We start from the raw sequence: 12,231 nt of genomic DNA, 5'->3' as shown, positions 1-12,231 counted from the left end.
CATTAGGTCACATCTGTGAAGCCCTTTTCAAAAAAGTAACCTTGAAGAGTTTAGAAAGGAGAAGGAGAAATGCTGCCCAGGCACCCGCCTTTGTTGGGTACAGGCTCTTTGGGGGAATGGTCTCTTCCCTTTACAATTCTCACCTGGCCTTTTGCAAGAGTCTTGCTCTTCAAACCCAACTCCTTGAAAGCTGCATCTTCAGGGCTGCCTGAGGGTCTTTCCAAATGACTTCCCGTTGCCTAAGTTTGAGGCCAAGTTCTTCAGCCCAGCAGTCAGGTTCTTCTTGTGTGGCCCCATCTTCCTTTTCCGGCCTCTTTGCCTGTTGCCCCCAGGCAGCCTTTGTTTCAGGCCCCTTAAAGTAGGCCAGTGTCAAGTCCTTGGCCTCAGTGCCTTTGCTCAGGCAAAGCTCATGCTTCTGCCCAGAAGACTTTATTTAGAAAGCCTTCTGGCACAACACACAGTAGTTAGCAACTTCTTTTGTACTTCCATGATACTTTATACATCATCTCAATGACTGCATCTACCACTTTGTATTGAAATTACCTATGACCTCCTTGCAGTCAGGGATTCTAATTTGAATTATTTCTATAAATATAGTGGCCTGGCCGGGCATCTGGTACGGGTCTGAATGATGTTTGGCTAAGTGAGTAAGTAAATGGGAGAAAGAGGACTTGAAAGGAAGGGGATAGGTTTAATTTAATTAAATTTGAGACATCAAAAGACCAACCTGGCCTGTCTTCCTCTTATTTACCCAATGCACCATGCCCATGAGATATAGAGACTAAGGAAAGAGGAAGAAGAAGAGGTAAAATGGTTTGGGGTGTTTCAGTTTTTGGTCCTGCCAACAATGTTTGGTTTCGATATCCAACATGGTACTAGTTAGCTGTTAAAACACTAGTCATCCCTGAACCAAACAGAGCTAACCCCCTGTTGTTCATCTATCAAACTCCCAATCATTTTTTCTTAAATTTTTTTTTCAACGTTTTTTATTTATTTTTGGGACGGAGAGAGACAGAGCATGAATGGGGGAGGGGCAGAGAGAGAGGGAGACACAGAATCAGAAGCAGGCTCCAGGCTCCGAGCCATCAGCCCAGAGCCTGATGCGGGGCTCGAACTCACGGACCATGAGATCGTGACCTGGCTGAAGTCGGACGCTTAACCGACTGCGCCACCCAGGCGCCCCAAACTCCCAATCATTTTTTAAGACTTTTGTGAAGCCTGCATTTGACTTTGCCCACCAGCTCTTGTAGAGTCAGTCATTTCATTACCACTCGACCTTGATCTTTCTTCTATCACTGCATGTATGTTGTATTTGGCTACCTTAGAATCCATGTTCCTTAAACTTGGATACATGTTTCTCTAGGGGACATATAGCACTGTAGAAATATTATAGTAATTTAATTCTAAGTGATTAGAAACATATATATTTTTATTTATTTGTTTTGAAAAAGCCAGCAGTGGATGGGCAGAGAGAAAGAGAGAGGGAGAGAGAGAATTCCAAGAAGGCTCCGTGCTATCAGGATAGAGCCCGATGCAGGGTTCGAACTCAGAACAGTGAGATCATGACCTGAGCTGAAATCAAGAGTTGAACACTTAACCAACTGAGCCACCCAGGTGCCCTAGAAATATTTTTATGTTTAAACAAATATAGTCATATTATGGAAAAGTATCTAAGATAATACAAGAATTTTTAGAATGAAATAGGACATATAAAAATGATAGCATTTATTGAATACTTACTACACCCAAGGCACTGTGGGAAAACATTTTACACTCATTACCTTGAACATTATGCAAGTATTTTAGGTATTTGTCCTGTCCCTGGGGGTGAGCATTCCAGCTCTCTTGGTGTAAGTGGAAAAGTCTGAGAAGGGTTGTTTACTTGAGGTATGTATTTCCAGTGCCCAGTGATCGGCCTGGTACAGACTTGAATCTCATTAAAAGCTTGTGGAAACGGAGTGCCTGGGTGGCTCAGTTGGTTGGGTGTCTGACTTTGGCTCATTCAGAGTTCGAGCCCCACGTTGGGCTCTGTGCTGACACCTCAGAGCCTGGAGACTGTTTTGGATTCTGTGTCTCCCTCTCTCTTTCTGCCTCTCCCCCAGTCGTGGTCTCTCTCTCTCTCTCTCTCTCTCTCTCAAAAATAAATAAATATTTAAAAAAATTTTAAAAAAAGCTTGTGGAAAGATTGGATCCTGCTCTCTCTGCTGGAATATCCTTTTCTCCCTTTCTGCCTGGCGAACTCCTGTTGGTTCTTCAGTACCCAGTTTATTTTATTATTTTTTAAACAATTTTTTAAAATGTTTATATATTTATTTTTGATAGCGAGCACGCACAAGCAGGGTAGGGGCAGAGAGAGGGAGAGAGATTCCCAAGCAGGCTCCATGCTGTCAGCACAGAGCCTGATGTGGGGCTCGATCCCACGAACCTCGAGATCATGACCCAAGCTGAAATCAAGAGTCGGACGCTTAACTGACTGAGCCACCCAGGTGCTCCCTTCAATACCCAGTTTAAATGTCGCCTCCACTGTGACTGAAATCCGACTCTCTTCTCTGGCTTCCACAGCTCCTGAACTTCCCTCAGACTGAAAAACTGGTTTATCACTCTTTTTTTTACTTATTGGACTTCCCTGTAAAGAGGGCAGCTTCCCTGGGGATGAGTCTGAGTCTGATTTCCCAGCACCAAGCAAAGGGTTTGCCACAGAGAAGCCCTCAATGAACATTTGTTGAATGAATCAAGTAATAAAGTTAGCTAATATTCAGAGCTGACCTTCAAAGGAGAGAGAAGGGATTCTGTGTTCTGTCTCTATAGGCCCTTTTTTTTTTTTCCCCCCGAGAGACAGAGAGAGACAGAGTGAGTAGGGGAGGGGCAGAGGGAGAGAGGGAGACATAGAGGCAGAAGCAGGCTCCAGGCTCTGAGCTGTCAGTACAGAGCCTGACATGGGGCTTGAACTCATGAACCACAAGATCATGACCTGAGCTGAAAGTCAGACACTTAACCGACTGAGCCACCCCGGGGCCCCTCTATAGGCCCGTTTTCTTAACTTGTGTAGTGGGTTGGATGATGCTCCCTCCCTCTCCCCCGAAAATGAGTCCATTCTCTAAAGCTGGAACCTGTGAATGTCATCTTACTTGGAAAAAAGGTCTCTGTAATTAAGGATCTCAAAACGAGACCTGGATTATCTGCGCGTGCCCTAAATCCTAAGACAAGTGTCCTTATAAGAAAGAGAAAAGAATATGCAGGAAGAAGAAAAGACCATGAGAAGATGGAGGCAGAGGTTGGAATTATGCAGCCCCGAGCCAAGGAGTATCTGGAGCCACCCGAAGATGAAAGGGTCAAGAAAAGATTCTCCCTTAGAGCCTTCTAAGAGAGGCCCAGCTGACACCTTCATTTTGGGCTACTGGTCTCTAGAACTGTGAAAGAATACATTTCTGTTGCTATTGTTGTAAGCTACTTAATTTGTGGTAATTTGATACAGAAGCCTAAGGAAACTAACACAGCTTGGAAACAGAAATGTTTTCTGTGAAATTCCAACAGATCTTGGCACGCCAGGAGTCGAACCAGATGAGATTTGGGATTTCCTAACTAATCCCTTCTCCACAAACACCTGACCACACCACCCATGAGGAACCACTCGATGCTTCAGAATAGGAGACAGTGCAACATCCATGTTAGCCAGTTCTGGGGTCAGAACCAAAGAGTGTTCAGGCTTCTGAACACCCAGGAAAGATAGCATGCTTCCCTTTTATTAAATTAGTTTTAGTGCAATTATTGTATGTGAGCGCTTCTCTGGCATTTCGCGTATGTTGATTTACTTAATCTCTACAGCAATCTTATTATTTTACAGATGGGAAAACTGAAGCTGAGAGTGAGGAACTGGCTTGCCCAGGAACACATAGCTAGAGAGTGGCAGAGCCAAGATCGCAAAAGTGCCTGATTCCTGTTGTGTCTGATTCTAAAACACTGTGTTCTTTCAGCTATGTCAGTCCAGGTGGTGGAGAAATTCATAGTCTTGGGGGGGGGGGGGGGGGAGGCAGATTGATAGCCTGCAGAATGACTCAATGCTATTTATTATAGAAGCAATCGCTATAGATGCTATCATTATGCTCAAGGAAGTCTTCATGGAAGAGGCTGCATTTGAACTGGTTTCTCACTAAAAAACAAACATATACCGGGGCACCTGGGTGGTTCAGTCCATTAAGGGTCTGACTTTGGCTCAGGTCACGATCTCACCGTTGGCGAGTTCAAGCTCCCTAGGCTCTGGGCTGACAGGGCGGAGACTGCTTCCGATTGTGTGTCTCCCTCACTCTCTGCCCCTCCCTCGCTCATGCTCTCTCTCTCTCTCTCTCTCTCTCTCTCAAAAATAAACACACATAAAAAAATGAAAACAAACATACACTGATTATCCATCAGGCACCGAAATCCAGAGATGAATGACAAGGTCCTTTGGCTCGAGGAATTCAATGTGTGTGTGAGTGTGTGTTATGCACTTATTAGAAGACAATGCAATAGAATAGTAAGAAATATGGTAGAGGCAAGATTCCTAACTCAGGGTCCCAGAGTAGATAAGGGAAGCCTTTTGGAAGAAGGGACTCCACCAGCGGAGGAGATTTGATGGGCAAGTAGGCTCTAGAAGGTGAAAAGTGGCACAGGCTTTCTAGGGATAGCATAAGCAACACACTGGTAGAGGTGAAACAGCGTTTTCTGGGTGCTTGGCACACACTGTGCAGCTCAGCGTACTAGTTAGTGGAGTGCGAAGAGGGGAGTGGACTTGTGGGTTGGAGTTGCTCACGGAAGAGCAGGGACTGCCCGACAGGTTTCTGGTCTCAGCGCATCCTGCGTGGTGACTTGTCGAACGATAAAATATTCTTTCTCAACGCTCGCACGGTCCTGCGAACCCCTCAGGAAAAAAGGCTGCTCAGAGAACTTGCAACAGTAGCCCAGCCTTCGCGACCCAGCTGGCGCCAAACGGGTCCCCGCCGTCCAAGGGGAGGCCGGTTACCAGGGCAACTAGGTTCGGGCGGAAGTGGCTCCGAGGACTGACTCTCACTTATCAGGTGACTCTCCTGCCTCCTGCACGTGACAACAGAGCCCAGGCGCTCGCTCTACCTAATCAGACCCCGCCCCTCTTTCCCTGTACTGACAACTGACACCAGCCTAGAGCAATGGCCCTTGCGGATCTACCAGGAGACCCCGCCCCACGGTAGTGAAAGAACCAATTAGACTGGGGAAAAAAGAAGCAACGCCCCGGGTTTCACCCCAGCTTGACAGACGCAATTTAGGCCATCCCCGGGTCCCTCCGCCCCGAGCCCATTCCGGCCGTCGATGGACAGCCCTTCTACCCAATAGCACATCCCTTGGCCGTCGTTGGGTCCCGCCCCCGTGGCAGCACAACCAATGAGCAAGCCAGGTCTCGGCGGGGTGGTGGGGGTTGCACTGCGGTAATATGGCTCTTCCTTAGCCCGCGGCCGCGGCGGCCGGAGGTGGGGTAGAGCCGTCCTGCCTCTCGGGTGGCGGGTTTCGGGGCTGCAGGGGCTCGGCGGGTCGTGGCTACGCTGTGGTGGCGGATGCCGGAGGAGCGCGGGCCCCGCCGCTCGGCGGCCCCTGGGTCAAGATGAGCGCCTCCGCGTCGGTCGGGGGCCCGGTCCCCCCGCCGCCCCCGGGCCCGGCTGCCGCGTTGCCACCCGGTTCTGCCGCGCGGGCCCTGCATGTGGAGCTGCCCTCTCAGCAGGTAAGCCCGCGGGCTCGCGGTGCTCGGAAGGGGGTGGGGTGGCAGGAGGCCGGGGAGGAGAGCCCGTGGGCGGCGGGCGGACCCTGTGCCAGCCGGGAGACCCGGGCGAGTGCCGGGGAGAACTCGGGGGACCGAGGACTTCAGGATTGTGAGGCGAGGGAGCCAGCGACGTCCGATGCTCTGGGAGATCCCCGAGTCCCCCGGAGGGATCCGGTTACTGGAGACCGGCTGCAAAGAGACGGGAAGAGACCCAGTGGAACTCCCTGGGGGCCCCGGCCTGAGCCCGCCTCTCCCCAGCTGGGGTGCTGGGGATTCCCTTGCGCGGACCCTCCTCCTCATTCCTCCTGGGAAGGGACCCGGGGAAGCCCGGGAGTCACCTGAGAGATGGGGAAAGCGCTTTTCCTTTCTCTACCCACTTGCGGAGAAACCAGTTGGTACTCTTTCCTACGGGAGAAGTTGAGGAATCTTTATGGTTTCTACCGTTTACTTTTCATCTCCTTGTTATGAAGTACTCCCCTCGGCTTCCCAAGAGAAATCCTTTGGGGCTTTGGGGTTTCCTTCCTGATTCTCAGACCCCCCAAGGATCGCGTTTTAGCAATTTAGGGGCACCTTCCTCCTTCATTTCCTCAAAGGACTCCCCGTGGAAGGAGGATCTGATGTATATGTTTGTGTCTTACTTACCCCATCCTTTGGCGGGGGCTTTGGGGGCTTCTCGGGTCCACATTGTAAGCGGATAATGAAGAGAGAGCCCTGAGCTTGGGGGATCTGACACAATTCTCGGTGTCAGCCGTATGTCTGTATGGTACTTCTTCCCTCCACCTCTCCCTTGCCAGGAAAGGACCTTTCACCCTCTCTCGTATCCCTGTTTCCTTGAAGAGGACCCAAGGAAAAACTGTCAGTTCCTGAGACTTACCCACGTAGGATTTGTGCCAAGGGCTCAATGGCCAGTAATTCATTTCATCCTGACAGTTCTATGAGATAGCTGTTTTTTATGATTTCCCGTTTTGTAGTTCAGCAAACTGAGTCTCAAAGATGGAAAATCCCACGTCCAAGGCCTTGCAGTCAGGAAGTGCTGAGGCTGGGTTTCACAGTCCAGCGTTGGGACCCTGTAGCCCGGGCACATGGCTGTGTGCTTGAGACTTGAGAACCTTCGCACAGGATGGAGCACGGTCCTTCACCCTGCATTCAACTGCCCCTGCCCTAGTACTTAGGAAAGATTCTTAAAGAAGAAAGCAGAGTTTGGGGCCGGGGGTGGAGGGGAAATGAGATGGGTTTGAAAGCAGGAAAAGTAGAGGGGGTGCTAAAGCGGAGAGCTGCACTGGAGGTCTTAGCTGCACTGGCCACTGAGCTGAATTGTGTGCAGAGGCAGGACTTTTTATGTGGGAGAAGAGCATTTAAAAGCTGGGGTTAGCATGTGCCCTAGTTTTGTGGTGCTGTTGGGAAGCGAGTTGGTGGAGAATGTTAGGAGTTTGAGGGTAGTGAGGTTTGGATTGTATTTATGAGGTCCTGGGAAAGATTAGAAGTCTGGCAGGGGGAAGACTAGCCTTAGGAATGAGCATTAAATGTGAATTTTCATGTGTGTGGGGAGGTGGATTGTGAGGATGGGTACTGAGAGAGGCGATGGTGGGCACTGTTGGGAGCAGCCTGGAGAAATCCTAAGTATTGAGGGCCAAGAGGGATTTAGCTTGGGGGAGCTTTGGGAAAATGTGGGATTAGAAAAGAGGAAGCATCATTTGTTGCATAGAGCATGTTCTCTGATAACAGTTCACAGTTTAAAATGGGGGAAATAGCTAAACTGTCCGTGGAATAAATTTAACTGCATTTGTAAGCCTTTGTCAAATTTTTGGATTTGTGCCGAGGGATACATAGTGGCTTAAGTGTTTAGCTGAATGCCATATGAGCTCTGAGTATGGTATTTACAGCTTTCTGGGGGTGTCATCCTTCTTGAATTCTTGGAAGGTAGCCTATATAACAAAAATACTTTTGCAGTTGACGTTTTTTTTTAGTTTTGTGGGTCAAAGTGCCTATATAATGAAAATACTTTTACTTTTGCAACTGACGTTCATTTAGCTTTGTGGGTCAAAGTGTCCAGGTTTTTAGGGTGTGAGTAACATTTAAAAAATAAACATTTTTGTAAAAGTGTTATCTGTATAAACTGCACTGATTATTTAGCACACAGCTTGATGAATTGTTGCAAAGTGAACACAGTTATATAACCATCACCCAAATTAAGAAATACAAAATTATTAGCATTCCAGAAGTCCTCTTTATGTTCTCTCCCATCTCTACCTTTTCTTTCTCTCCAAAGGAACTACTAGTCTGATTTCTAACAAGCGATCGGTTTTTGCCTGCTCTTGAACGGTGTATAAACGCAAACGGTGTATCAAGCAAAGACCACATTTTTTTGTGGTCTTCTTTGTCTGATTTCTTTTGCCCAGTATTGTCTGTGAGCATCATAGGATGTGTGTGTATAAGACTTTTTTCTTTTAGCATGAATTCATTGTCTTTTGTTGTTGTTGTTCCATGTGGCTTTTGCAAAATTTAAAAAGTTTAGATAAATTGGAAAATCAGTTGATAACTTTCTTTTAAATGACACTTTGAAAATTGTGTCGTTTTACTGGATCCCATGGTATTTGATAAGATGTCAGTCTTTTGAAACAAATAAGTAAACATTGTTTTAGGATTTCTGTTGTAAAGCTGATTGTCTCAAAGCATAGATTCAGTGGTTCCCCCAGGCTGCTTCTTGGCATTGTTGACAATTTTGAGTGGGTAGGTCAGTCTGTGAGATGTGGAGCCACATCCATAGCTTGTACCCACAAGGTACTAGGAGCACCTGTCCAGTCCTGACAGTCAAGAGTGTCTTCAGGGGCTGCCAAATGTCCCTTAGAGGGGCAAAATTACTCCTGATTGACAACCACTGTTCTAAGTATATTTTCATCTTAGGGTAGACAGTGTCCCTGCTATTTTGTACTCATTTATTTCAGTTTTCATTTGTCCCATTGATTCTCATGGCTGTGGTGTTTAAAATGTTAATTTGCTGTATTAGTTTTAAAGGTGTTGGAATCACCTTAATCTGCCTCCAGGAAAAGACTTATCTATTTTGCTCAAAGGAAGCCCACAAAACTATGTATGAGACCCAACTTATTTTTGTGTTATTTTAATCCACTTGCCGTTAAAAAAAAAGTTTAGTTAAGGCTGCATAACTCCTGAATCTTTGTCTATGTGAGTAACTAGTCCATAATTGTCAACCTGTCTGTGTCAAATGGACTACTTACTACTTAATCTTTGCCTCCTTTTGCTTCTGTATGATCTTACTTTAATTGTAATTTAAGCATGAACTAGTCACACATTTTGAAGACTGTTTTTGATCTTTAATTTTTGGTTGAGGTTTGTAATTAGTGAATATAAGCTCATCTGAAGAATAACTTCCTTCACACCCTTAAATTTAGAGTTTTGAAATAAAATTTTGTGTTTTGTGGTAGAGGCGTTTAAGACGTCCTAAAACTTTAATTGAGAGCACTTCTTTCCTCCCCAGAGTCTTCCTCACTTGAGTCTAACCTAAACTACATTTCTGTAGATACTCAGAAATGGGTGGTTTTTTAGTGATTGTTCAGTGACCCTTCCAGGGGGCCACATATTCCTTTAAGAATTTGGTAAAAGCTATAGACCCCTTCCGTAGAAAATGCACTTACATACGTAAACGCAGTTTTGCATGCGGTTTTGGTTTTCTTGAAACATGTACATGGAAACCCCAGTTTCAACAGCCCTGAACTGGTTTATTCCTTTCCTTTAAAAATTAAGAAAAAATTTGCTATTTATTATTTGTTTTAGACAATCATCCATGTCAGTGTATATACATCTACCATATTTTGCATAATAATGTTCACTTAGCTTTGTTTAGCTCCTTGTTGGTAGCCCTTTGTACAGTTTCCAGTTTTATCTGTTACATTGTTGCAGGGAATATACACGTATAGGTATCTGTGTACACTTGTGCTAATATTTCTTTAGGATGAATTTTGAGCAGTGAAATCACTCAAAGGATATACGTATATATTTAAATTGGTATAAATACATAGAATTATACTTCATATAAAATATGTACATGAATACTTTTATTATATGTACGTTTTTGTTAACTTTATTTTTTATTTTTATGTTTTCATTTTTGTTAACTTTAGAAGATACTAGCAAAGTGTTTCCCTGAAAGGACATGTCCACCACACTACTACCACTAGATTATGACAGGGTTTGTTTACCCATCATATTTTGTCAGCTTTCGGCATCGGAAGTTTTCTCCGTGTTTTCCAATATGATTTTATATATATGTATAATATATGTAGAATATAATCATATAACTTATACATATATGAATGTGTATAATCTGCATCTGTATACACATATGTATATATTTTTGCTATTTAAATTTGTATTTCTTTAATTATTATATTTTAATAGCTTCATTTAATGTATACAAAACACTGTGCTAAGTACATGATCTCATTTATCCTTAAACAACCCTATGGATTTCATCTTTGCATAGGTTTATGTAACATTGTAATTTCTTTCGTGAATTGCAGGTTTATTTTTGTCCTTGGCATTAATTTTTCTGATCGCTCAATGTTTTTCGCTGATTTGAAGAGCATTTATTTTTCTTCTCCTGTGTTTGGAAGAGGTGGACTATATTAGCTCTATTAACATTTATATCCCCTGAATTTTTTTATGTAGACATTATTTTTCAGAACAGTTTTAGATTTACAGAAAACTTGAGGTGAAAAGATAGTGCAGAAACTATATACTCTACACCCATTTTCCCCTATTCTTGATGTCTTCCAATTGTATGATACATTTGTTACAATTAATGAACCAATATTGTATTGATGTGTTATTACTAATGAAAGTCCCCAGTTTATTCAGTATTCCTTAGTTTAAAAAATTGGGGTAAAATATACATTCCATAAAATTTGCCATTTTAATAATTTTTAAGTGTGTATCTCAAAGGCAGTTATGACTGTGCAGTCATCACCACTATCTATTTCCAGAAATTTTCACCATCCCAAACAGATACTGTACCCATTAAACAATAATTCCCCATTTTCCCCTTCTTCCAGCCCCTGGTGAACTTTGTTGTGCTGTGTTTCTATGAATTTGCTCATTCTAGGTACTTCATGTAAGTGAATAATACAGTATTTGCTCTTTTGCGTAAGGCTTATTTTCAGCATAATGTTTTCAGTGTTCATCCATGTTGTAGCATGTATCAGAATTTCATTCCTTTATAAGTCTAAGTAATACTCCATTATATGTATATACTGGATTTTTTTTTATTTTTTAAGTAAATTGTACATCCAACTTGGGGCTTGAACTTACAACCTACTGAGTCAGCAGGAAGCCTGTGCATTTTGTTTATCTATTCATCTGTTAATGGATCTTTACTATTTACCTAATGACCTTTCTCTGTGCCAGGATATCATCCTGAATACCACATTATATTTAGTTGTTCTGTCTCCTTACTCTCTTGGCTGTGACAGTTCCTCAGATTTTCCTTCTTTTTGATGGCTGAGACAGTTTTGAGTACTGATAAGGTATTTTGTAGGATGCCCTTGTATTGGAATGAGTCTCATGTTGTTTCCCCGCCCCCCCCCCCCCCCCCCATGATTAGACTGGGGTTATGGGTTTTGGGAGGAAGGCCAAGGAGGTAAAGTGCCCTTTTTATCTGGTCTTATCAGGTGTATATACTGTTAAGATGACTTATCACTATTGATGTTAACCTTCATCATCACCAGCTGAGGTAGTGTTTGTCTGGTTTAGAAACACTGCTATAAGGTTACTCCTTCCCGCTCACTCTCCATACTGTCCTTTTTGGAAGAAAGTCACTATGCACAGCCCATAGTTGAGTGGGGATTCCTGTTCCCTCTCCCGAAGGGCAGAATATCTACATAAATCATTTGGAATTCTTCTGCATGGGAGATTTGTATCAGTAACGACTTCTTTCACAGATGAGGAATCTAAGGTCTGGGTAACTTTTTCAAAGTTACACAGTGTTAACACAGGGGCAGTTAAGGTCTTTGATTACCAGTTGCCATAGACACCTACTCTTTGCAGAGCGCTGGCTAAACACAGACGTTTTAAGTTACCTGAAGGTTCAGGACCATGATGCTTTGTAGTTTATTTCCCACAGCACCTCGACCGAACACTACTGATTACATAGTAGGAGCTGTCTGTATATTTTTATTTTTAATTTTAATTTTTATATGAATCTTTCCTTTGAAGACCTTTACAGCCTAAAGAGAAGAAGGAAATGGGATTGAAGCACATACAAGAAAAAAATGGCAGAAGCATCAAAAAGCTTTATAAAGCGTAATTTAGCTATGTATGATATATAGTTCCTCTTCTGTGTTTATTAGATATCTTACTGTTGCTAATCTAATTTGATTTTTTTTTTTTTTTCATGTACTTTCAAAGAAATCTGTTTTGTTGGTAAGGCCACTAAAGGCAGAGAGAAAGTT

General features: G+C 43.8%; 1 protein-coding gene across 1 annotated transcript in view; it reads left to right on the top strand.

Moving 5' to 3' along the window:
• The first annotated feature begins 5,399 nt into the window (after positions 1 to 5,399).
• The window catches only part of UVRAG (UV radiation resistance associated), a 300,321-nt gene continuing 293,489 nt past the window's right edge, over positions 5,400 to 12,231 (top strand). The window contains exon 1 of the mRNA XM_023239423.2: positions 5,400 to 5,728. Within this exon, the coding sequence (XP_023095191.2) occupies positions 5,612 to 5,728 (117 nt within the window). The 5' untranslated portion in view covers positions 5,400 to 5,611. The remainder of the gene's footprint in view (positions 5,729 to 12,231) is intronic.

The sequence above is a fragment of the Felis catus genome, chromosome D1 (assembly GCF_018350175.1).
Source record: "Felis catus isolate Fca126 chromosome D1, F.catus_Fca126_mat1.0, whole genome shotgun sequence".
In the NCBI taxonomy this organism is placed as follows: Eukaryota; Metazoa; Chordata; class Mammalia; order Carnivora; family Felidae; genus Felis; species Felis catus.
This window is presented reverse-complemented; position numbering and strand designations above follow the sequence as displayed.